The 24,161-nt window shown below is 43.4% G+C and overlaps 2 protein-coding genes across 14 annotated transcripts in view; both read right to left on the bottom strand.

The window, feature by feature from the left end:
- The window catches only part of prex1 (phosphatidylinositol-3,4,5-trisphosphate-dependent Rac exchange factor 1), a 54,118-nt gene extending 50,272 nt beyond the window's left edge, over window positions 1–3,846 (bottom strand). For 3 of the 4 annotated variants that reach the window (XM_029834510.1, XM_011621660.2, XM_029834512.1), the window contains exon 1: window positions 3,483–3,845. In XM_029834510.1, coding sequence (XP_029690370.1) covers window positions 3,483–3,650 — 168 coding nt within the window. In that variant the 5' untranslated portion in view covers window positions 3,651–3,845. Of the gene's footprint in view, window positions 1–3,482 lie in introns of all 4 variants that reach the window. The other variant, XM_029834511.1, reaches the window with a different exon arrangement.
- A 776-nt stretch (window positions 3,847–4,622) lies between these two features.
- Window positions 4,623–23,081, bottom strand: ralgapb (Ral GTPase activating protein non-catalytic subunit beta). Of its 10 annotated transcripts, none has more exons than XM_029834513.1 (32): window positions 22,926–23,081; window positions 21,846–22,070; window positions 20,997–21,199; window positions 20,648–20,814; window positions 20,196–20,382; window positions 19,959–20,090; window positions 18,230–18,408; window positions 17,934–18,002; window positions 17,428–17,579; window positions 16,838–17,081; window positions 16,240–16,275; window positions 15,212–15,413; window positions 14,666–14,833; window positions 14,433–14,547; window positions 14,143–14,290; window positions 13,957–14,021; window positions 13,724–13,868; window positions 12,775–12,905; window positions 11,360–11,542; window positions 11,058–11,206; window positions 10,560–10,747; window positions 10,000–10,103; window positions 9,696–9,851; window positions 9,170–9,379; window positions 8,803–8,961; window positions 8,539–8,707; window positions 8,202–8,324; window positions 7,980–8,116; window positions 7,794–7,902; window positions 7,568–7,646; window positions 7,031–7,179; window positions 4,623–6,630 (listed from the first exon to the last, which is right to left on the bottom strand). In XM_029834513.1, exons 2-32 carry the CDS (start codon window positions 22,020–22,022, stop codon window positions 6,437–6,439), a joined length of 4,629 nt encoding a protein of 1,542 aa, XP_029690373.1. In that variant the 5' UTR covers window positions 22,023–22,070; window positions 22,926–23,081; the 3' UTR covers window positions 4,623–6,436. The 10 variants fall into 10 exon arrangements, with proteins under 10 accessions (XP_029690373.1, XP_029690374.1, XP_029690375.1 ...); XM_029834514.1 differs by having other exon boundaries at window positions 9,696–9,848; XM_029834515.1 differs by having other exon boundaries at window positions 12,775–12,896.
- Window positions 23,082–24,161: the final 1,080 nt, after the last annotated feature.

Genomic DNA, 24,161 nt, shown 5'->3' with positions numbered 1-24,161 from the left:
TGAAACCACTGCCATCGTGGCCAACATGAGAGTTACAATCCTAAGTTATTTATATCCACCCAGCCCAGAGAAACTTCAAGCTGGTGTTTCCCACAAAACGGCGAGGGCCGGAGTGATGAAAAGGGGGGTATTAAGAAAAAAAAAAAGATGTAGACCGGCTTAGGTTCGGAGTCGAAGCTCAGGGTTGACTTCCTGAACCTAAGATTATGTGTTTGCAAGCATATATATGCAGGGCTTGAGAACAGTGAGCACAGGTGGACATGCAGAGGATTCAGCAACAATGATATAGGAACTGCAACCGTCCCAGCGGAACGCAATAACACACCAAAATATGAAATCACCCATTCTCATAAACAGAGATCAAAATCCAGCATGTGCGATCCGGCTCGTGTGTGGCCTGAAGCCAGGGGTCGCAGGGTGGGGGGGGGGGGGGGGGGGCAGCACTTCCAGATGTTTCCTATTATCCTGCAGCCCTGACAGGACCTTTCTAGTCACCCAAATCTCTATTGTGCTTCTCAGAATTACAGGGAAGAAGGTTGAATTCTGACATATTTATTGGCTAAATGATTCCACCGTTGTCTCCACTGGGCACGGAACGGCAACACATGGTTCACGTAGGTAAGAAAGCAGAAAGAAAAGAAGCTTTCGTGATGGCAAATAAGCATTCTTTTTTCCTGACTTTGATAGGGAGGCACCCTCAGGTCTACCCACGAGGACGCTGCAAGCTTCCTTTCATAGAAAGCCCACATTTCAGTTGATCAGGGCGAATCCAGCTGGCTGCATAAAATCAAAGCCTGGCGCAGCAGAGGTTCCAAAATAAAGAGAATTTCTAGCAGAAATATCAAAAAAGATCGAGTAACCATCTTCAGATACTCGGGGGCAGCTTGAGTGAATGAAACTGCATCCATTCTCCACCGAAGAAGCAGGTTTAGACATCGGCAATAGCACTGAGCAAAGATTCCCCTAATCCTTCTTTTCACAGCCGAACCTTCGCCTCCCACCGTCCCTATATGTGCTCTTCCCCACAACACACTGGATGATCCTATTGGTGCGGGTAATTGCCAAGGGATGAGTGACATATAGGATGGCTAAACCCCCCAGAGCAGGATAATCATCTCCTTTGTGTCTTAATGCAATCACCATTAATAAAAAGCAATGTTGTACCGGGGCTGAATATCCAGGAGGTTGAAAAGGAGGACAAAAGGAGATGGAGAAGAAGTCAATGATAAGGAGATGACTGCGTTTGCTGTGTGGGAAGTGGGGGGGGGGGGCAGACCTGGATGTGTCAGGCATCAACAGCGCACGTCAACAAGGTGCTGATCGAATCTCGACAGTCCGCACACGTTCAACACAGGAGACGAGAAGAGACAACCCAAACTCTGTCAAAGCCTTATTTCATCTCCTAATGAACTGTCAGGGGGCACTCTGGGACCCCAAAGAGACGCCTCAGCCTGCTAAATCAGACAGATTGAGAAAACGCAGACATCGAAAGGGCAATTTATCATCACAAGTAAACTTAGAAATGATTTCCCATGACTATTAGATACTGGGGTGCTACAGTATCTATATCTTTACTGAAACCATATGTACCCGATCTCCTGCAGCCGGACCTTCCTTATCAAGAACCCCAAAGTCGGCTGCCTGCTGACAAAACCTGGGCAACCACTGCAGGGTAGGGGGCTCAGCTGGACCCCCAGTTAGAAGACTTTGCTGGGATTTGCGAGGGATTTGCAACGACGATGAAGAGCGCTGTTTGTTTTCACTCTCTGTAAGGAATGTACTCATTTAGCAATTACTGCTGCTCACCAAAGCCTTGAAGACCCCCCTTTATGTCAAATCAGTGCACACTGGCATTATATCGCATGAGCACAAGCCCAGCCTTGAACATCTAGTTTCCAGAGGTAGCTATATAAAGAGCTTTCTATGCAAAGACATGAACCATAACAGAATCCTTTAGGTCTGATTGGTTTGGTCTGTTTTTCTCTGACTACCCAACACCATTGCGGTGTTGGGGGGGTGTGGTAGAGGGACTGACAACTTTCAGACACTCATGAACTATATATATTAAAAAAAAGCTCCTCGGCTACACTGACAAATAATTGAGGCTTTGTCTTTATCACCAAGTCGGAACCGGGTTGGGGGGAGGACAAAGCAGGGTCTCCCTGCTACGTGGTCTGTCTTATAACAGAAGATAAGGGCCAGTTGCCTCATGGCTTAGAAAGGAAACAGCACTCCCCAAACACGCTTTGGGTTTAAATCGACACGGATGTGAACTTTTCTGACTTCCAATTACCTCGATAGAGCTTGGGAAAGACTTCGAGCGCCACTTTTCTGGCACGTCTGCGCCGTGCCGACTTTAGAAAATAGCTGCATTATTCACAGAACTTTGAGGAAGTTCCAACATGTGACACCGCACAGCAAATAAGGAACCTTGACTGCCTTTGAAAAAATGCCTTTTAAATGTCGAAATAAACAAAAATACCTAATTGTTAACACGCTCGAAACTAAGAGGATTTGATGAAGCCACTTGCGGCTCCGACTAAATCCACAAAGCAAATAGATGGAAGATCGCTGTGACCTTTCACCAAGTGGCATCTGGGTCATTTTTCAACCAAAGCCTAAAAACAAGAACACGTTATTGTCATAATAAATTCAGCCATATGCAGCCGACGGCAGCCAGCAGCACAGAGCACCTGCGGCGCGCAGCGAGGTGAGATGTGAGGATGATGAAAAATGACAGGGAGAGGGGGACAAAGTGACCCGGCTCCTGCAGGTGGGGGTCTGAAAGGAGCGTGTAGAATTTCAATTACTGCAATTCATTCATCAAAAGGCAGCGGAGTGAGTGTGCTAAAACGGCGTCTTATCTCCGTCTAGAAGAAAAGGAGGCACGGTGGTGCTGAATGCTCATGAATAACCGTTTGCAAAGCCGGTGTGAGATGAGCCTCCCTTTGATTGTTGTGTGCTTGAGCCTTAACACACAATGGGGAGGTGTGAAGGATGCACACTCTCCATTTCTCTCTCTGCAACAACTCCAAAAGCCATTGAATAAATAATAAGGGGAGAGAAAGTAAAGTTTCTATTGTTTTCAGTGTTCATGTACTAATCTGAGCCGCATTAGGATCCAGGTAAAAGGCTCCCAACATGTCCCAGCACACTCAGTGAGGAAAGTTGGCAGTGCATGTGTGCATGGGGCCCCAGCCTAGGTCATGACACCGAACCAAAAAAGTTATCAGACGACTTGAGCATCACGCCGAACCCGCCGAGAGCTCATGATTTGGACCATCAGGCCGCTTCAGCAGTGGAAAAACCACTGAAAGTTTGACACCTGGACTACAAAAGTGGAGCCCCCGGACAGAGTCGTCGTTTCTGTATCACTGCCCATGTTTTTGTCGCCTCGTGAGCGGGACAAACATGCGTTTTGTCATGGTTTTGCGAGGCGCGGCGTCCTGTGCGCGGTCACCAAATAACGAAGTCAAACGTACCGACTGGAGGAAGAGCAGCGTCCGGACATAGTCCCTCTCCGTGTTGACCATTTCATTCAACACGCAGAGCCGGAGGCGCTGCTGCCGGTCCGAGTCTTTGGTGTCGTGGACACCGTTCTCCAGATGCCCGTCGTCCTCTTCCATGATGGTGACCGGACACCGAGACATGCTTCTCTCCGTTTGGCGCTTTTCCTCTGCAAGTATCCACGCAGGATCTGCTTCTTCAGTCCATCGTGCAGGAGCGAGTTCTCCTGAAAACAGCGACGACGCTCACGCTGGCGTTCGGGGATGTGCAACGCTGGATACGAAGTTCAGCCCCCCTCCCTTTAAAAAGTACCAAACAAGAGAGACTGTGGGAGCAGCAACACTGAGAAGTGGAGGAGGGACCCAGAGAGAGAGAGGGAGGAGAGAGATGACCCCTCTCTCTCTGTCAGGATCGAAATGAACTCCTCACCGTGGATAAGACCTCTGAATGCATCAATGTTTGTTATTCTTTATTTTATTTTCCAGGTTTTTCCAAATATGCGAGCCTGTTGCGCAACGCTTTAGGGGCCAAAAAGTCAATTAACACAGGCGAGCTCGAGTTCTTTATTGAACTACGTGAACTAAATAAATGCATGTGAAAGTTCAAGTTAAAAATGCTTTGATTAATATTTTACCAGCGAGATAATTGTTGCGCGCAAATATTTGCTAATTTTAACAGACATCAAAGGAGACTTTACATCTTATCGCTGTCTGATGGAGTTTTAAGATAAGTGCGCCATCTGGTGGAAACCTCCGGATGTACAATTTCTCGTCGCAGACCAGACTAAAAGTTTGATCATTTTAAAGTTTGAAATCATTCATAAGTCACGAGCTCCACAGTTAGTCAATGCAACGGATGTGCATGAAGAAAATATCCTTTTGACAAACTGTCTGCAATTTTTTCCATTACAGGATGTAAACAATTACACCGCCCTAAAACCTATTTGATCAAAATGGCATCAAACCTGTTCTGCTGCATATTTTCCATCAGTCTATGAAGTCAGTCTGCAAAAAAAATCCTTTGTCCGATGTCAGTAGTTTAAAATATAGTCCCAAGACATTCAAACACACTGGGGGGGGGGGGGGGGGGGGGGGGAGACATGTTCCAAATCAAAGTAAAATGTCAATATCAGTTTTAATCGATGCATGTTACATTCAAGACCCACTGTGATGCCCCCGCAAAGAGTTGCATACATATAAGTTCTTGCTATCTCAAAGGAGAAATCAACAATCTGTAAATGCTTTAAACCACCATATATTTACAGATCACCCTCTGCTTCTGTACATGGCAAGTCCTTAAATATGATGATTTGAAGAACAGGAAACAATGTGCGACTGATTGCATGTGGTTTCTATTGAGCACGGCGAGCGTACTTTATCCTTCCCTCCAAAAGGGCATGCGTGAAAAGCACGGTTGTAAAAAGTGAAGTCACACAGGCGGACCATGGCAGGTTTAAAAACTCAGCGCGCGCCTCTTCTTCATTCGTATTTTCAAAGTTAAAAGTCGTCCTTCAGCAGGGTCTTCTTTCGAAATGCACAAAAGTAGAAAAAGACGTGTAAGGTAGGTCGGGAATCGAATGGAGCTGGAAAATCAAGAAATATGCTCAGTGCATTAAGACGTCCCCCAATACAAAGAAACCCAAAGGGTCTGTCCTGCTGTTTCTGCAATCATTTCATTCACATTGTTACAGGCAGACAGTGAGCACGTTGGAATCCAAAGCAAACAGTGAGCAAAACAAAAACAAACTGTCGTTAAAACTGAAGGCAAAAGGGTCCCCGAAACAGAAAACAGATAACGTGTCTCACCTCTCCGAGTTGAGATCAGTCAAAATGCAAGTAATAAAGCTGTTACCTACACAGCCTGTTAATATAAAGTAGTTTAGAGGAGCAAGACACTTCTACTGTTTTGTTTGGGATTTGCGGAGTCTTCGCTATTTCATATTAGCTCTGCAAAAATCCAAAGTGCAAACCCCCGGAGCTCTGCTCTCATTGTACTCACACAGCACCAGGTACTAAGAGTTAACACCAGTTCTAGGATCACGTCTCCACACGAAACATATACACGGTCTCAATTGCTTAAAAAGTGAGAGGATTCAAATGCCATATATGGTGGGCTAGGTGTGACTCTCGCTAACGGCGCAGCAGCTGCAGGGGAATGAGATTTTCAGGCTGGCGCGGGCAGCACGTGTATCACTTTACCGTACGTGAATGCGATGTAAGTGTTCTATATAAAGTGGTGTTTGTGTGCTCAGTCACTTACTGCAACAGTTAAATGGGTTTGCACAAGGAAGACTTGAGAAAGTAGCTCTGCATTCAAAATCAGATTCCGGGCTCAAGCTGTCGCTCAATTCTGAACCCGCCCGATGTTAGCCGCGCAGAAGCATAAGCAGTGCCGTTCAACTGATGAAGCTTATATAATCAGCTGCATGGCATAAAAAACAAAAACAGTTTTGTCAAAAAAAACAGATATGCAGATATGGATTTTGGACAGATCTCTGTGTTACTAAACCATGAGATACGCACGGCTGTGACCAGAAACCTTTGACATTTTCAGAAAGGCCGAGTGTGAAACTAGTGTACTGCACTCAAGGAAAAGCAGAACGTTTATATTTTTCATTTGTCACAAAGCATGATCCTAAATGAGGGAAAAGTCACTGTAGAACTTCAGCCATTCAATTAGCAGCTGCAACATAGAAATGTAGCTCTTTCCCATCTTGGCATGATTTTTGACACTTTGCTTTTGGAGTCAAAGGCAGACAGTGTTGATATATGTACTCATATAAATAACAAAACAGTACAGTATAAATATAAAAATTCTGCGTGTGTGTGTGTACAACGCACAGTTGTAAATGGTGCGTGATTACATGAGGGTGTATGTGTGTGTTGTAGTGTGCACTTGTGAGCCAGTGTTAGGACAGGACAGATGGGCTTTAGAGGTGAGGCTTTCCCTCCCCGACCTCGTGGAAGAGTGAAGTGTAAAACTCGGGCTCCAGTTGCTTGTTGCGGTATCGCTGCACGATCTCAGTTATTTTCTGTTTCCGCCTCACGTGAGGGGGGTTGTACAAGTCACTCTCCAGACGTTTTCGCCGGCACATGTTGATGACAGTCTGGCGGACGAGAAATCCTGAGAGAGGGTCAAAAACATGTGAGTTCAACAGCTTGAACGGGGCAAAAGTGTAGCCTAGACCTGCGAACATGGAGGAATTTGATAAAATCTCTCAAATCTGTTATCTGTATATAGATGTCACTGCAAAACTGCTGGCAAAGACATTATTTAAGTTTTAAATCACAACGTGTGTGATGCCAAAGTGCTGCGTTGTTTCATAGCTCTGTGAAAAAAGGACAATTTTACAGCCTTTTTCGGTGTATTTAATGCTCATTCTATCTGTTTGTTTAAAAACATTTGACATAGTGGAAGAAATACGAATTACCAGCCTGAAAATATGCCTATTATTGGAGTAAATCGTTTCTAGAATTGGAAATACAGGCAATGGCAGACAAGGATGAAAGACAGGAGCTGTTACCGAGCGCTCTGCGGCTGACCACCATCCCATCCACCAGGGGAATCACCATGCCAAATTTCCCAACGGCCCCATGGAGTCGGATCCTGAACAGTCCCGTCTTCAGTGGGTGGATAAAGATCAAGGGAACATCCTTCTCAAGTAGCCCTGACCTGCAGCAGACCAAATTAAAAATAGAGGACAGACTGATCGCACAAACCAGGACAACCTAGAATCCAAGTTGATCCAGCGTGACCTTAAATATACAACAGAAAAAGCCTCAAATATATATTTGTATGAAACTGCCAGTATAACTGGATATTTGAGAGTGCGCTCATCAAGAATTTAGTTGTTCTTCAACTAATTTTATTCTGACATTTTGCGCGACAGCAAAGTCATTTGTTATTGTGGTGCTTCCAGTCATAGTTCTGCTTTCTTGCGACCACAGGTTGCGGTTCCTTCTTTATCTGTCGCTGTTATTTTGAACGCCGTCACTCTGAGGCTGTGCAGGTGACCGCTTGCAGAACAACTTTCGAGTTTGGAGTCTAAACTTGTGTGTACCTGCAGGAAGTGCTGTTGCTCAGGCTGGCTTCCAAACCCGTGCTGGTTTCCGCCAACAGATCAGACAAGGGGAAGTTCTCTAAAAGAAAACAACAATGACATTCGCCTGCAGAAGAAACTGTTGCAACGCTTAAAATTGCAAATGTTTTGAGGTTCTGTTGGAATATCGTAAGCAAATGAATTAGTCGATCTCCATTATTTTGTAAGTGTGATTTTCAGTTCCTACCGATGTCGTCGAAGCGTTCCACCCAGACTACAAACACCTTTGTGTCGGGACCCAGAGGAGGGAAAGACTTGCCACTCGACGACCTTTTTGTCTTTGCCAATGGACTTAGCTGCATTAAATTTGATCAAACGTTAAAACAGGATACAAAATTATTCGGAAACATCCAGGATCCGATCCAACTTTTACCTTTTTGGCAGATTCCAGGTTTTCAGAATGGTTGGGAAAGAGCTCGAGTGTCAGATTGTGTTGTTTGAGTGAAGCAGGCATCAGGTCCATGTTGGCGTCGGCCTCTACGGTAGAGTCGCTGTGCGACGATGATTCCTCTGCAAAATAACAAAAGAATCCTTCACTGCCGTTTCATAAAGTGGCACATCTGTGACTTTACAGGAAGAGGGAGGAAATCCTGACCGGAATGTTCTGTCAACGATGGAATGACGAAGGCTATCTCTGTCAGGGCATCAGCATAATACAGAACCTTCTTCTCGCCATTGAACACCGAACCTCCTGTGTCCTCAAAGGTCGAGACTTCCTCTATTATAAAAAAAAAAGCAATAAAAAGGAAAAGTTTAACCATTGACACCAAACACACAAGGTTGTGGTCTCCATGCAGAGCGTGTGTGCCAACTTAATACATCTACAAACACTTCTATTCCTTCACTAATCATCAAAATATTAATCATTTATTGTAAAACAGGCAAGTATGCTTGACAAATACTTTGAATGTGTCTTGGGGTGGCTGAAGTACCTGTTTGTTGCAAGTCATTGTTATCAGAGGAGGAATTGATTGACCAGCTGGTATCTAGGTGCCCGGTCCAGCCAGGGTGCCGTCCCAAATCCACGGGCCAGCCCAAGGATAGCAGGAACTCCAGGAAGTGGGGTTGGACACTGGATGAGGACTCCACATTCTTCAGGATCTGAAGAACGCAAAAGACAACTCAGCATTTCAAGGGAGTGCTTAGCAATAAGGCGTTTTTATCTTATCAGGAGTCTATTATTGGCATTTACACACCTCATGACTGCTTTTCTGTCCAGCCCTCATATAAAATATAAAAACAGTGTCAAATGGTCGGCAGGTAAGCAAGTCCAGGTAGCTGATATCATCAAAAAACCCCGGCAAAGATGAGTCCAGGGCGATCAGATGAGGAGGTAGACGGCTGTTGTTGGGCTCCTACCGATAATAATAAATATACATTCTCATTCAACGACACAGATTCATGAAACAATAATAAAGACTTAATAAAGACTTCAAAATGCAAACACTTATTCAACTTAAGTACATGTTTTTAGCATTAACCAGTATTCGATATTGGCAAATGCTTTCGTGACTTAAATAGAGCAGTTCTTGAGAATTCATGAGATAAATTGTCACGTCTAACCTTAAGTGCCTCCAGAGACAGAAAGCCAAAGTGGGACAAGAAAAGACGTGCTGTCTGGAACTCCTGCGAGGGTGGAGGGGGTCTGCACTCAGTCTGAGGATCTGGGAAATGCTTGGCCTTCCAGATTTCGTCACTGTGCCTTTCCAAGGCGTTCTCATACTCGATTTGCTTGGTCATCAGAATTCGAAGTTTGTCATGCTGCATTTCCAGCTGTACAAAACAAGAGCACGTGATACAACCGTCACCAAATGGAAGACACCTGGACGTTCAGTATGCATTTACAACAGTGCTCCGCAGACTAAATCAAACAATTGTTAACAAACAAAATTATTTATGGTGGTTTGTGAGGGAAAAAAAAAAAAAAAAAAACACCTAAAAATTCCAAATAGGACACCAAACCATATCGTCAGCCCATACCAGTGTAACAGCAATCTGGGTTTTTTACATTTTATCTAATTTAAGATGTAATTTAATGTTATCTGCAAATGGTCCTCACACGCAATCAAGATCAGGATCTTTATCTCACCTCTTTACTGACAATGTCATCCAGATCTGGAATACTGACATCTGCTTTCACCAAAGGGATCTTATCCACCTCCTCAGGGAAGGGTCTCTGCTTTACATTGTACTTGATCCCCACAGCATTGTTGGGTGTTGGGCGACCCTCAGGAACAAACACCTGCTGTGTAGAGAGGAGAAAACAGGCAAGGAACAGCTGTCAGTGACACAGAAGCTGGGATACCAAAGTAAATCCAGAGCATGGCGAGTGACATTTGTCTTATTTAGTATCGATACTTCTCATGATGCAGCACCTGACAGCGTGACCTCACCCTCTGATTAGCTCGAGCGCCTCGAGGCTGGTGGATGAGCTGCATGGTCCAGGCGTGGCGCCCAGCCGTCCCTCTGATCAAAACGGTCACCGATGGACTGGGGTCTGTGACATTAGACGTGAGAACATATATCAGACATATATAAGACATAAGACTTCAAGTCAAGTTTATTTCATCCATAAAAATGGAAATTACAGTGCTCACACACATACCCACATAAAAAGGGTAAATTGTACATATGCAGCTAAGCCTTTAGTTACAGGCAGTGGCCATTAACTTTGTGAGATAACAAGACAACCTACAGATGCAGGTCTAAAGTGCTCATTGTTCAAGATGGTGACACTAGCCCATCATAACTTACCTGTCATTGTATACTCTAACCAGCCTGATTGTCAGCCCCACCATTTTCCAGCCCTTTTGCTCAGTTTATCTTTAAACTTGCACAACTGATTTAATAGCTGGGCTTGAATCTTGGTGGGTAATACCAAATACACCTTCATAATTATTCCAGACATCACAATTAAACAAATACATAAACATAACAACGACAAGCCACTGACTCTGCTCATTGCCGAGAGGTTGCTCCAACATGGCGAGTATGACCGAATTCTCCAAAACAAAGTAGCGGAAGTTGCTGGCTCCCGTGGCACTCAGTCTGGCGTAGCGAATCAGTGTGTCTTCATTCAGCAGACTGCAGGTGGAGGCGGTCCCACTAGGTGAAGGGAAGGCACCCAGCACCTGCATAATACTGAGGAACACCACACCAGAGGCCACTCAGTGCCAGAAGACTGAAATGAAGCTAACTGAAAAATTAGGAATCATGACTATAACTACTGTTGGAATTACAAATGAGCAGTTGGGATGCCTACAAATGAGTAGGCAAATAGCATGCCGTGCTAGAAAATCAGGACATTTACCACACAATTATGTTTCATATATTTTAAATAGTTTACTCATGTACACTCTACGGGGTCGATTTTATCTTGTGAAGTAAAAGAACCTCTTAGTTTTGTAGTGCCATTTTTTTTTTGCATATTCTGATTTTGTAAAAATCTCACCAGGACAAAGTCGCCTCAGCAGCATCTTTGACCCTCATCGAAGCGGGGTTATGCTCCTTCTCCCCTTTATGCCGGACCTCATGTTCCTGTCGAGATTTGCTCCCAGAGATTCCGAGCTCAACAATCTCCAAAACCTCTACCAAGCAGTCCTGAGAAAAACACAGAAAAGGGGCAAAATTACAAATGATAAATAAAAACTTACAATAAATCCATTCCCTTAAATGATCGATGAATACTCTATGATCAAATACATTTTACAAAAATGTAATACAGTGCTTGAAGAAATATACGTTTAATCTGACCTTTTCATCTAGCATGTCAGGGTGTTCTGTCAGCCACACGCACAGAAACTGGAAGGCTGCCACAATCATGGAATGGAGGTCCCGCGACTGAAGAGGAGCTGGACGGCTACACTGGTACACAATGTACCCACATATAGAGCTGACGGCACGCTTACGGTCTGCAGAGTCCACTCCGACCTTAACCTGGTTGAATTAAAAATACAAACAACTGTATATTAGCAACAATATGGCAATTCAACATTGTTTTGTTGTACAGTGAAAAAGTTTTAGCCAGGTGTGAAAAAATGCTCTCGTGGAAGTGTTACGATTTTTTTCATAAATGAATGAAACACATTGAATGAACAGAAGTCAGTCCTTGGTGCGGCCGCCCTTTAACTTCACGTCTGCATCAAGTCTTCACAAGTACACGGCTTGGAGAACTAACCACAGGTCTTCTGTGGATGTAGGCTTCCTGAAATCCTTCTGTGCCAGATGCACTGATGATATGGATATCAGGGATCTGCAGAGGCCACATAATCACCAGGGCTTTATTGTCCTGATGCAGAATAAATTTGCCACTAATCATACGCCTTCCTGATGGTATTGCATGATGGATAAATATCTGCCCGTTTTTCTCATCATTGACGACACCTTTAATGCTAAACCAAATCTCCAACTCTGTTTACAGAAATGCAGCCCCAACTTCCAAGGAAAGTCCATCACTGCCGTTTCATAACGTGGCACATCTCCGTCTGTTGCCTGCAGACTCTCATTATTGAACCGAGCAACCTGCCTTCTGCTGAAGCCAAATATTTCAAATTCTGACTCATCATTCCGGAGCACCTGCTGCCATTTTTCTGCTCCCCACTTTCTATGTTTTCCCGCATAGTTGAGACGCTTCGCCTCGTTCCCATGTCAGAGGTATTTCTTTTTGGCTGCAACTCCTCCACGAAGACCACTTTTGACCGGACTTTTCCAGACAATGTAGGATGTACCTGGGTCCAGCTGGTTCTGCCAGTTCTAAGCTGATTGGACATCTTACAATTTCAAAAGGAAATAAGCTTTCATCTGCTGCATTAAGATTCCGTGGCCGACCTCTGTCCAACAAAATCAAGACTAGCTGTAAGAATTGATGCTGGTTTAAAGGCAGAGGGTAGTAACACACAATGTTGATGTGATTTGGATTTTTCTTTTGTTCGTTCACTTAAAAATACACAATCATTATTGATATTTTTGAAAGAATTCATAGTTGCAGCATTTTTATCACATCTGCATATGCAGTTTTTTCCAAAATTAAATACAGTAAGTGCATGCAAAAATCTATTTTTTTGATGTTTTAATAAAACAACTTCTTATTTACCAAGAAACAAACGGAGGACACAGGACGGCTGCATAACTGTGATTACTTAATCTGACTTTGTGGTGTTTGTAGATACCTTGGCAAGTCCAGCGAGTAGCTCCAAGGCAGCCAGAGAAATACTCATGTCCTGCCTCCACTGGGAGTTGAGCCTCTGGGTGACCAGATGGATGCTGCGCACCAGCAGACCTGCCGCTGTATCTGGAAGAGCTAGACCATATAACACCCGGAAATACCACACACCGCAAAAAACAGAGCAAAGCAGAATTCAGGCACCACAGAGGAGTTAAGACAGGGTAACAGAAAAATCATCCTGGTTGAAACATAAATGTGAATTAGTACAAAGAGCATGCATTAGAATGTTTAGAGCACACCGTGTTGACAACATAAAGGCAGATAAAAGAAGAAAACTCCACAAAGCCACAAAACACTCTCACTAACTCTTGCCAACTTGTCAAAAATCTTAACTTCTACAAAAATTGACATATGGTATGTCGCTAGATCACACAAAAATGGAATATTTTTAAACTTTAAAGTAAATAGTTAACTGTCATTCTTATCCCCTGTTTAACTTTGTTTCTTCTGTGCAATATAAAGAAAATAAAACTAAACATAACTTAGAGGAAGAATTACTTCAGACTTGAGTTACTCTTATTTATTTAATATTATTGCTTGTTTGTTTAGCTCTTCTGTGACAAAACAAAATATTATCTGTTATATGTGGAAACACCCTCAACCAGTTAACTGGAACCAACTGGTTTAGGCACCGCAAACTACCTTTCTACAGCAAACATCACAGCAAACAACTATTACCTACAAAGACATTTTATCCAGCGCTTTTTCATCCTGAACATCACCGTTACCACGTTAGCTTTAAACAGCAAATATGTTAATAAGGTGCATAACAATAAGGACACTGCCACACTCGGCATTCAAAAAAGGGCATGCTTTAACAGTAATGCACTGCTGTGTGTTATGCAAAGCTGCCACTAACCAAGAGCATGGATATAAGTCGATTGGGACCTTACCATAGTCTCGGAGAAGGGCCTGGGCAGGACGCTCACAGTCGGGGCTGGTGGCCTCAGAGCTGCCCCCACTAGTGAAACTAATCCCACTGTTGGTGCGACTGTGACTCTGACTTCTCATGGTTGAATTGCTCCCATCTATGCTCCCCTACACCATATAAAAACAGAAATATGACTGTCTCATATAACACACTGCTTTTAACATCCCATCATCAGTAGAAAAGAGGCAGCCTTACTGTTTCTGTCTGGGCACCGATGGACTCCAACAATGCCGAGTCCTGAACAATATTTAACATTGCGCCTGGGAAAATATGATGGAAGCATTTAAATACAGATTTTAGAAATATTCAAAACATAAAGGTACTGCTCATGTATAAAGACTGAATAAACAGTTAAAAAGAAAAAAAAAGCCAGTTGAGCACCCAGAATGAGCTGTGTGTTGGTGGGGTCGGTCTCCGTTTGCAGGGCTCCTATGAGCACATTGACGAGCCGAAGCCTCAAGGACAGGAAAGAGATGGGCTGATCATGGGGCCACCCGTCCTCCTCATTGAATTTCCCTTCCAACAGAACCTGAAAACACACATTAATGTGGTGAAGAAGTCAACAACGTCATGTTTCCAAAATGTTTCAATAAGGATTTATATAAACCAAGAGCAAAAGTTTAGAATTTGGGATTTTAAATGGAATTAAAACCAGACCCCAAAGCTGTTACCTCTGATTTGATGTTTCCAAAGTGATGCGGCAATGGCAGCATTGCAAGGAGAAGGTTGATAGAAGCTCTCCTCAGGTCTGTTGGGTTTACATACATCTTGAATTTGGACAGTTCCCTGTTAAGAGTAAAGCAAATATACAGAATCTCTAAATTCAAAATATAATCTGGTATGAAAGAACGGAATTTCAAAAGAAGGATTATAAACCAATATTTCAATTTCATTTCATTCTGACCTGTCCGGTACGATCGTTTCGAGGGCGGCTATGAAGTAAGGCACCACCACATTGATGCCCTTCAGGTCAGTGCAAAACAGAGAGGAAGAGTTGAGAATTATAGAGGCTAAAACAGGTCTGCAGATGAAATCGGAGATCTGCAGACCCTGAATCAAGACCATGTAGAACCTGCAGAAAGAGAAACACAATTCCAAGTTCAGGCTTTCCCCAATTTTAATGTTGAATGAAAAATTAAAATGAACTTTTAGCTGCGATCTTTGAAAGGGTAATTGCCAACAGCAACCTTATTTATTTTCTGACTTTACCATTAATAGGGAGTGCATCACATATTTTTATAAAATCTTTTACTTATGAAAATGATGCTAGATATGAAAAGTTTAGATCTTTAAAAAAAAAAAACAACAAAACCTTAACAAGCTGTTTTGTTGTCGAATCCTCCGGGGTTTGAAAATGACATAAATAAATCTAAAACTTAATATCATTGTTTAAATTGCTGGATAACTTGGGGGGGGGGCACTAAATGAGTGAAATCATTGCCAGTGATACCTGGAAAGATAAACAGGCAGAATTTCCTCTCCAGTTTTCTTGCTACAGAAGATGCGGCAGAGAGTTCCGCAGGCTTCAGCTCGGCCTGCTTCGTAGCTCTCTGGGAATTCATTGGTATCAAACATGGGATTGGATACCATGGAGTCGGTGGACATTTGGGAACCTTTCCTCCTCAGCTCTAGGCCTACTTGAGTTGCTATTGCTGTCAAGTATTGAGGGGGAAGAGGAAAAAAAAGGATCAATGAAATGACTAGAGCTGAATGACCAGTGTCAGAAAGGTATTCATCTTCAGTATGCAGTCACCAATAAAAGGCAAATATATCATGTACGCAACAATAAAAACGAAAATCAAAGTAACAAATTCACCATAAACCTTAATGCTATCACAAAAGAGGGAACTTCAATAACTGCAAACACACACACGCACACACACCTTAAAAAAGCATTCCAAAGGGATCGCTGACAAAAAGAGTTTGCCATTAGCATTTGACTAAGGTGTAGCACTACAAATGTAAAAATCTAATAAGCAGCGAGGCCAAAGAGCAAAATCCTTATGTCAGTTCCCGCAACTCCAGCATTAAACATTCACTTCATGCAGAGCCATCAAACCAATGAAATCAAAACTAAAGCGAAATGATAACAGTGGGGGAAATTCCAACAAAGAAAAAACATAAATATACAAAATACAGAAATATGGAACTTGGTTGGGGTTAATGTGACACAAAGAAAATGACAAATCAAAAAAAAGAAAGAAATAAACAGGCTGTAATAGACAGACAGATAGCATTATGGTTGAGACGCGTGAACAGTCGGTGAAACCCATTCCATCACCTCTGGAGACACTCTGAGCGGACGCTGATGAACGTTGAGACATGGCAAGCATTGGGGCCCAAAAAACCAAAGAAAAAACAGTGGCAACAATGGCAATGATCATGAACACAACTAAAAAGCAAGAACATCTGTCCAGAAACACAAATCAAATAATAGGGGAGGGAGGGGGGGGAAGAAAAGCTGCTGTTCCTACTTACAAGATTTATAAGAAAGGAGAATTTGGATAAAAGAGGCTGCAAGATAACAGAAATAGTGGAGAGACACAAAATCAAAGCAGATCCAATATTTTGGGACCAATTCATATCAGGCATGAATTGTGTTGGGGGGTTTTTTTGTTGGATGTTTTAGATCTGTTCGATACATGAACACCTTGTAACAGTAAGCAGACATGATAGACAATGACATTACATCAAAAAGAGAAAAATAAATTAAATGGTGAGCCAATGAAGAGCCAAATTACTTTCAATTATTGTCAAGAACTGTGTGTGCAATCAGTGGGTCCTAAAAAAAAACATGAGATGAATATATGAAGCCTTAAATATCTGGTTATATTTTATATGAAGTTTTAGTTTCAAATGAATATCTCAGACCAGGCCACTTCTAACCAAGCCCTCCACACGTAGAAAAACACAACAAGGTTTCAGAGAAAATGGTGGAAAAAAGGAAAGAATTCCAAGTAAAAAAACACCAAAACCACAGAGAACTACAGGAAAACGTGTGCTAATGAACAGCAGCAGAACACCCACCTGCTCATGCATAAATGGAAACGCGATTCGCCTGCGTGTCGCTTCTTACCGGTCATGCTGGGGTCTCGGCTGAGGCCGCTGTGGAGTTTACAGTGGACCAAAGCGGCATCGAAAAGCCACTGCCCGAACAGGTGGAGGATGCTGTTGACCCTCGGCCGTGCCGGGGCAGGCAGAGGGCGAGACTCCCAGCTGCTCTGGTTGGGGCTGGAGAGCAGGGTCGGGGAGGACGAGGGTGGCTGCTGCTGCTGCTGCTGCTGCTGCTGGGACGCTTTGGTTGGTTGACTGCCACTACTCTGTAGGGATGGAAACACAGTTGCACAAATCCTCAAAAGTGGCACTTTTTTGGATTCATCTCGGCCCAAGCAATTCCAGTCCAGAAAATGAGACGTAGAAAATACATTGGGAATAAACAATATACATTTTGACATCATTTATAACTTGAAAATGCAATTGACGTAGTCTGCTTGTGTATTCAATCTATAGCAACTTCATGGAAAATCATATTTTATACATTGAGTTGTGATTTGTAGGCGCTATATAAGGAAATAGAGCTTTTGGTTGATCCGTTATCCTTATAGTTATGCAAGAGTTTGATCAATGAGGACGCCAGCGCCTGATATGGTTTATGACAACACTCACAGTTGAGCTCTTGCTTGTGGTTTTAGTCACCACTGTATGCCGTTGTTTGCGGCTGTGAGGCGGCGTTGTGTTGGCGACGGAGGGGGGCGGCGACATGCTCATTCTGTTAACGGGGGTGGGTGGAGCGCTGTCCGCTCGGGGCCTCGATATACCTGTCGTGGAAGAGGGAATGAGCAGCCGACTTTCAGTGGAGCCTTCCGACGGAAGGAGGAAAAGGTAATTTAACAAGAAAAAGCGACATCAGAGGTCAAGAGATGATCATCGGCAACGTTCATTCACGTACATGCAAGACAATGGTTAGAACGGAATCACCATTAATCGATATTCATCCATCTTGATTGAGTTTTTGTGCACCCAAGACAGCCCATGTTGATGATCTTGTACATTAATCTGGATGTCTCGGAGACACAGATAAATCTAATCCCATTAGTTACATCATCACCACCGATAAATATCCTTCATCTTATGCCCATCTCATCACGTAACATTTCAGCTGATGTCTGTACCATGAGACAGCAGCACTGGTGAAAAAGTGAACACCCTCTCTCGTACGTCTCTCTTTTCAACAGAGACACCTACAGTGTAAAGAGAAACACACAGTGACACGTTCAAATACTTAAACAGGTGCCACTGGCTAACATCAGCCATCTGGTTCTCACCCAGTAGAGCCTGAAAAGGGGGAGTTCATCAGAGAAGCTTTACACAAAAACCATCCCGTATAATAAAAGCACACCGTGTGACCTTAGGAAATACGGATATAAACCTTATAAACGCCATTTCATTTCACGCAGGGTCCTCTTACCCAAGAAGGCATCCACAAGGCAGCTGACGCCTCTCATGGCCCTGAAGAAGATTTGTGGTAGCTGCTTCAAACATGGGTGCAGCACCATTTCATGAGGGATGCTGCTGGAGTTGAGAAACTGTTCTTGGAACTTTGGAGTGGTGCTCACTATCGCAGGGTTGCTTAAATCCACAGGGTTGCTGAACAAAAACAGAAAGAATGCCTTCTAATGTGTTCTCCAAGTAAAGCTCTTTAGTAGCAGTGGTGACAAATAGATCTCTAGCGGTAGAAGACTAGTGCATGACACACTGATGTGGAGCTCTTTGGCACGATCAATGGAATCAGCACAAACAATCAGGAATGCGCACGGAAAAAAGTTTGAAGAGCAGGAAAGCAATGCGGACCGTCATGATTAGGGATGCTAATTTTGCAAATGTATTTGGGAGCGCGTATTTGGTCACATCTATTACCATTTAGCATGTAACACCAGGACTACTTCCTGCTGCATTTTGATTGGTTGGGCAGCAAACACAGGCGGGAGCAGCTGGCCCACAGTGTATTTCTATGGCTGTGTCCCAAACCACACACTCGTTCATTATTCACTACTCACTACATGGGGGACATGGATGGAGTGAACTACCGGTACGTAGCGCACTCAATTTAAAGTTAGTATTCGGACAACGGCTTTGACGCTTTAGTATGAAATGTGAAACAAACAGCGGACAATACGTACATTTGTAAGTCATCTCTCCTTGTTTACCCGCCATTGATAGATTGTCACGTGATACCGTAAAGGCTGATGGGATATATTTTCCAAGTTAGGGTGCATCGCTTGTACACTACTTTTCGCAGTGCATTGTGGGATACATTGAGTGCACTACGTAGGGTCCAGCGATGCTCACTAACATTTCGGACACTATTTCAAAATGGCGTCCACACTATTGAGCGCACTATGTAGGGTATAGGGGGTGGTTTCGGACACAGCCTATGTGTCTCTAAATCAGACTATACCTCGATTGTATCAATAATTACTGCAACTGGACTTTCTAGCTACAAAACAGGTGGCAATTTGCAGTTTTAATAGATTAAATTTTTATCTCATTTATATCCAACACGTAGGCAATTAACTTGTTGTTCTTGGGGAAGCAGTTGACCTTTTATGTCACACCACAACAGTCCATAGAGACGCATAACCAGCGAGGTAGCAGCCACAGCTAAATCAACAGCCAAGGGCCGCTAGTTTCCTACAGGTTGCTAACGCACACTCAGCTCGGTGGGACACTTCTGCTTCCAGGTCATCAAAATATAAGCGGAATGTAGCAAATGCCCAGATCGCGCAGGCTAGTTCACAACCGAGCCGTCTGGGGGGTGTTAGTCCAGCTACACTGTAGTTCTCTGGTCAGATTATAATCAAGCTATGTCATCCATATACATTTCATGTCATCAAACCAATGCTGGAGTTTAGTTGTCTTGCGTGTGCTGTGATCGACCCAAAGTTCAGAATTTTATCTAAGGTTATCTTTGGCTGCAAGACACCGGCCGTCCCTGAACCTGTCTCACAGTGTGATGTACAGGAAGGCCACCGTTTTAAAGCACAGCCCCGATCATCGCTTGTCTGGGAAAGCCCAAAATCGCACAATGTAAAGTATTATCATTCTCTGAGTGTATTCTGTGCTACAATTTATGCATGGCAATAAAACGAAGCCCATGAGAAACCAAAACTCATCCAAGGATGTCAGAGTTTCTGTACCTCAGCATATGGAGGAAACGGTACCATGTCTGCGCCACACAGTCACTGTCCATCTCCAAGGGAATCAGGTTTGCATCATCATCAGGAACTTTGAATGGCGGGAAGGTCGGCCCATGAGTGACACGCAAGAGCCTGCATTTAAGAAATGACGCGCTAGTTTTCAGGATATATGATTCAGGAAAGAACACAAGTGGTTATTATGTTGGTAAATCCCTTTAACAGGCATTGTATTATGACCTGGAGGTGAGGGCACAGGTGACTCTGCTCCACTGCTCTACAACAGGGGGGTGGTGTCTCCAGTTGGCCAGCATTTCTCTCGCTGTCTTCCAATACGGCGGCGTGGGAAAGCAGCGGGCGCACGCCAACAGCCACACCTCAAACAGGACCGCCATTAACTTCTCAGCCAGTTTCTCCGCTACCCCAACTGAAAAAAGGATAAAGAGTCGGAAATAAAATTGCCGCTCAATAAAAGACTCATTAAAGCTGCGAGGCTCATTTCAATGAAAACAACTTTATTACGGTCTGAAATGCATTAGTTCCTCCTTTGTTGGTCCAAAATCTCTGTCTAACTGTGAAAACGATCACCTTCTTTTTGAATAGCTGTGCAAATAACACCTAAATTGGTAGCTAATTACATATAAACAGACAGTAACAGACCTGGTTACCATGCGTAGTTAATGATGACATACCTCCAACTGTAGGTGGGGCTAGTAATGTGTCGTTGACACGGAGCAGGAAGAGCAGCAGCACCTCCCATGTTTCCCTCACCATAGACGAAGACTCCCGTGCCAGTTTTTGGACAGCAGTCAGAACTTGTTGGCAAAGCCTGATGTGGTTTAGACTGTGCTGTTCAGGCCTTTAGGGAGATGTGGAGAATTTACAGGAAATGAATAAAAGTGAAAAGAAAACAGGAAATATCAAGGCACTGGAGGAATAAAAGCAAATGTAGGTTTTGAAAGATTATGCACGGAGCGATCGCAGTTCTTTGTTAGCATGTGGGTTCGATAAAGAGGAAAAATGGTCGTAGGAGTTCCAAACCTTGGTACGAAGACGTTGTAGAGGTGTTTGAGGATCGTCTGGACGTACATGTTGGGCTCCCTGACCACAGGCTGAGGCATGGAGTCCCTGGGTGTTACCAGGGCCATCATCCAGTCAGTGTAAACGTCAACACACAACTTGACTGTGTCCCCCTCTAAGGGGAGGGTGAGGCCATAACACAGCACCTCCATGGTCCATTTCACCTACCAATCAAGCAATACCGGTTAGATTCCTCTAAAACTTCACCCCGACAATCCCAAATATTTAGATATTTGCTTTATTTGCCTTGGAAAGAGAGCAAACCCAAAGATTTTGGGGATTTTTCTTCTTATTCTTTAGCTCATGCGTATATTCAAAGGTACATCAGCACGCGGAAAACGAGGGTGAAAGATTTTTAACCCTTCGCAGCTCTTCTCGCGTCTCCTTTCTCATGTTTTGACATCACTAACACAAAATCCCTGGCTACCTTCCTACTTCCTGGCTTTCAAACGTTTATCAGGGACTGAGAAGAAGTTTGCCAAAAGCTGGTGTATGCCGAGCAGACAAACAACAAAAGCTAAAGAAATTTGGGCGAATCTTCACAGTGAATAATCATAAATAATAAAAGATTTGGTCATTCTGACGTGTCTCCTTTTTTGCTGTAACAATCCATCTGAATAAAATACACTTCAGGCTTATGAGACTAATAATCTAGGAAGAATGATTTCACTTTTTTCGATCCAGATAAGGACTTAAGGGCAAAACATGACGATAATGGTAGCAACAATGAGGGCAGCAAAGAAAACAGCAGCTGCGTGTATCCAGGACAGGAGGCAGCACTTTACGGCCCATTAAGCCCGCGTCTCTCACCTCCTTGTCTGTCTTGAGGATGTTGTCGGTGGCAACAGGGCTGACGGCTGTGCCCAGGGGCTTGACCACAGCGTTGGCCACCTCTGTGCCCACGCTGGTGGGGTAGGTGTGCAGGACGCTGAGGTGGCCCTGGTCACTTTGCACCACCAGCTGCAGCGAGCGCCACTCACAGTACATACTGCTGACGTCAGTCTACTGTGCACTACTGACACCTCCTGCCTCCACCTGCAGACACAAGAACATTTCATATACTCGGTTAGAGCTGGGAAATAGTAGGAGCTTCATGAATATCAACACAGCAGTGTTGCTATTAACGATCCTTCTACCAGAGTATAAATATCTAATAATCTAACAATGAATAACCACGGATGGCGATCCTTTTCTTCAATGGTACTCCGTTAAAAGTTTGAGTTTTCAATGTCACTGGCGAGGTTAAGGTGAAGCCTGTTAAGTATATTGAAGTGCAGCTACTGTCATTTAGTACATCCTATTCATGTAGGGAAATAATGAGGTTGCTGTTGTACATTATGTTTCATGTGGAAGTAAAACAAGGACACAGCGAGCAGAGTCAAACGTAGCGTCCGCAGCATTGGGAAGGTGTAACAAGTATGAAAGCCAAGGTTGCAACTGCAAATGCCTGGATTTCTGCTTTATGACATACCGGCCATTTAAATATCTTGATAACGTAGATATACCGACCTATAATATGCTCAATCTTAGGACAACAGCAAGCATAAATAAAACCAGGAAACGCTTCTGAGAGGGATTAGCTTGCTAGCGTTAGCTAGCACTGACATCAAAACATCATCCTAATCTTGCTGATGACATTAGCTTAAGTTCCCTCTCTGCATCACTTCTGTGTCACAAAGCTGTCTCACGACACGAGACAATTTACCTCTGTTAAGGTAGCAGTTCGTCCTACTTAACACATATCTCAAACTACGTTATAATAAATCAGACGCAGCTAGCTGACGTTGCTAATTATCGTTGACATTAGCTGAGCTAGCTGTCATTTGCGTTAGCCACCAAACTAAAGACGCTAGCGTTCACCCGTGAAATAGACGATGTTTTCCCTTTTACCTGGACCCGCTGGAAATACTGTCATAACAGAGCTGTGAAAGACGCAGTTTGTGTTTCCTGAGTGTTCCGGTCTACACCATTACAGGCTCCATCTTCGCAATGTCAAGGCTTGGATTTTGCAGCTTGATGGGCTAACGGGAAATAGGATTCGCAAATTACCGCCCCCTACTGTCTTGATTTGGAAACTGCACCATACCTGGTATTGCCTTCAGGGGCTCCACGGAATTCTCTGTTGTTCTTTGTCAGCCGAGCAGATACGGATTCAGATTCGGATTCAGACTGTTGTTGTTTTTTTGTTTGTTTGTTTTTTTCTTTTTTTAAAAAACGTTTACAACACCGCCATCGGGAATAAGCCGAGTATAATCACGTCATATCAGTCATACTCGGCTTATTCCCGATGGCGGTGTTGTAAAGGTTTTTTTTTTTTTTAACAACACTGCCATCGGGAATAAGCCGAATATGACGGTATGACGTGATTATAATTATGATAATGATTGTCTATTTTTTCTTAGAGCACCTCTTGTATTTATATTTACAGTGTTTTTGTTTTATAACTATGCACATGCCACCCTTTTTACATTTAGGGTCTGGAATCTTACACCCATTGTGGTTCTCCTCATGTAAAGGCCTCCATGAGAGAGGTAAGGGGTCAAGTTGGTTTGATTAAACAAGGAAACAAGACTTCCTAAGGAATAAAGGTGCCGCAGTAAGACAAAAAGATCCTTTTTATGTGTACCTGCTGCCTTCAATAAACAATGGAAATTGTTCTCTGATATGGTTTGATCACAACACACCCAAATCCTTAATCCTGTTAAAGGTCACATTATGATATGTTGGCCTACAATCTTCAAACAGTATTGTTTTCCTGTTTATGCAACAGTCAGGAAGACACTAAGAGAGAGAGAGGCTGGCTGACGAATAGAGGGATAATGAGTAAATATGCAAAGCAGGAAATATGATCCAAAGCAACACAGACATGCAATTTATGAATCATAATTAATGAACATACGAATAGAATAGAATAAATATAAATAAATAAAAAACCACCTGTGATGGAATCTGCTGGAGCACTGACAATGATCAACTGCGAGTTGACTCACTGGATCTGATATTTGTTGTGCTCAGAGCCACCAAATGCATATGCGTCTTGAATATTGTCAAATGAAATCATGTTTTGGAGGAAAACCTGGTCGACATTTTCAGATATTGTAACACTTTTGGTCACCATTTGCACGC

This window comes from Takifugu rubripes, chromosome 3 (assembly GCF_901000725.2).
Source record: "Takifugu rubripes chromosome 3, fTakRub1.2, whole genome shotgun sequence".
Lineage (NCBI taxonomy): Eukaryota > Metazoa > Chordata > Actinopteri > Tetraodontiformes > Tetraodontidae > Takifugu > Takifugu rubripes.
The sequence above is the reverse complement of the archived record's forward strand: the minus strand, read 5'-3'. Positions and strand labels throughout refer to the sequence as shown.

Bases quoted from the DNA above. Each gene is read 5' to 3' on its own strand.
- ralgapb (XM_029834513.1), bottom strand. From the start codon at position 22,022: ATGTACTGTGAGTGGCGCTCGCTGCAGCTGGTGGTGCAAAGTGACCAG. The intron at 20,383-20,647 runs GTATGTCATCAT...TCCTTTTTTCAG, and splicing joins AGCCCCACCTACAGTTGGAG to TTGGGGTAGCGGAGAAACTG. The intron at 16,276-16,837 runs GTAAGAAGCGAC...GTTATCTTGCAG, and splicing joins CCGAGACCCCAGCATGACCG to CCTCTTTTATCCAAATTCTC.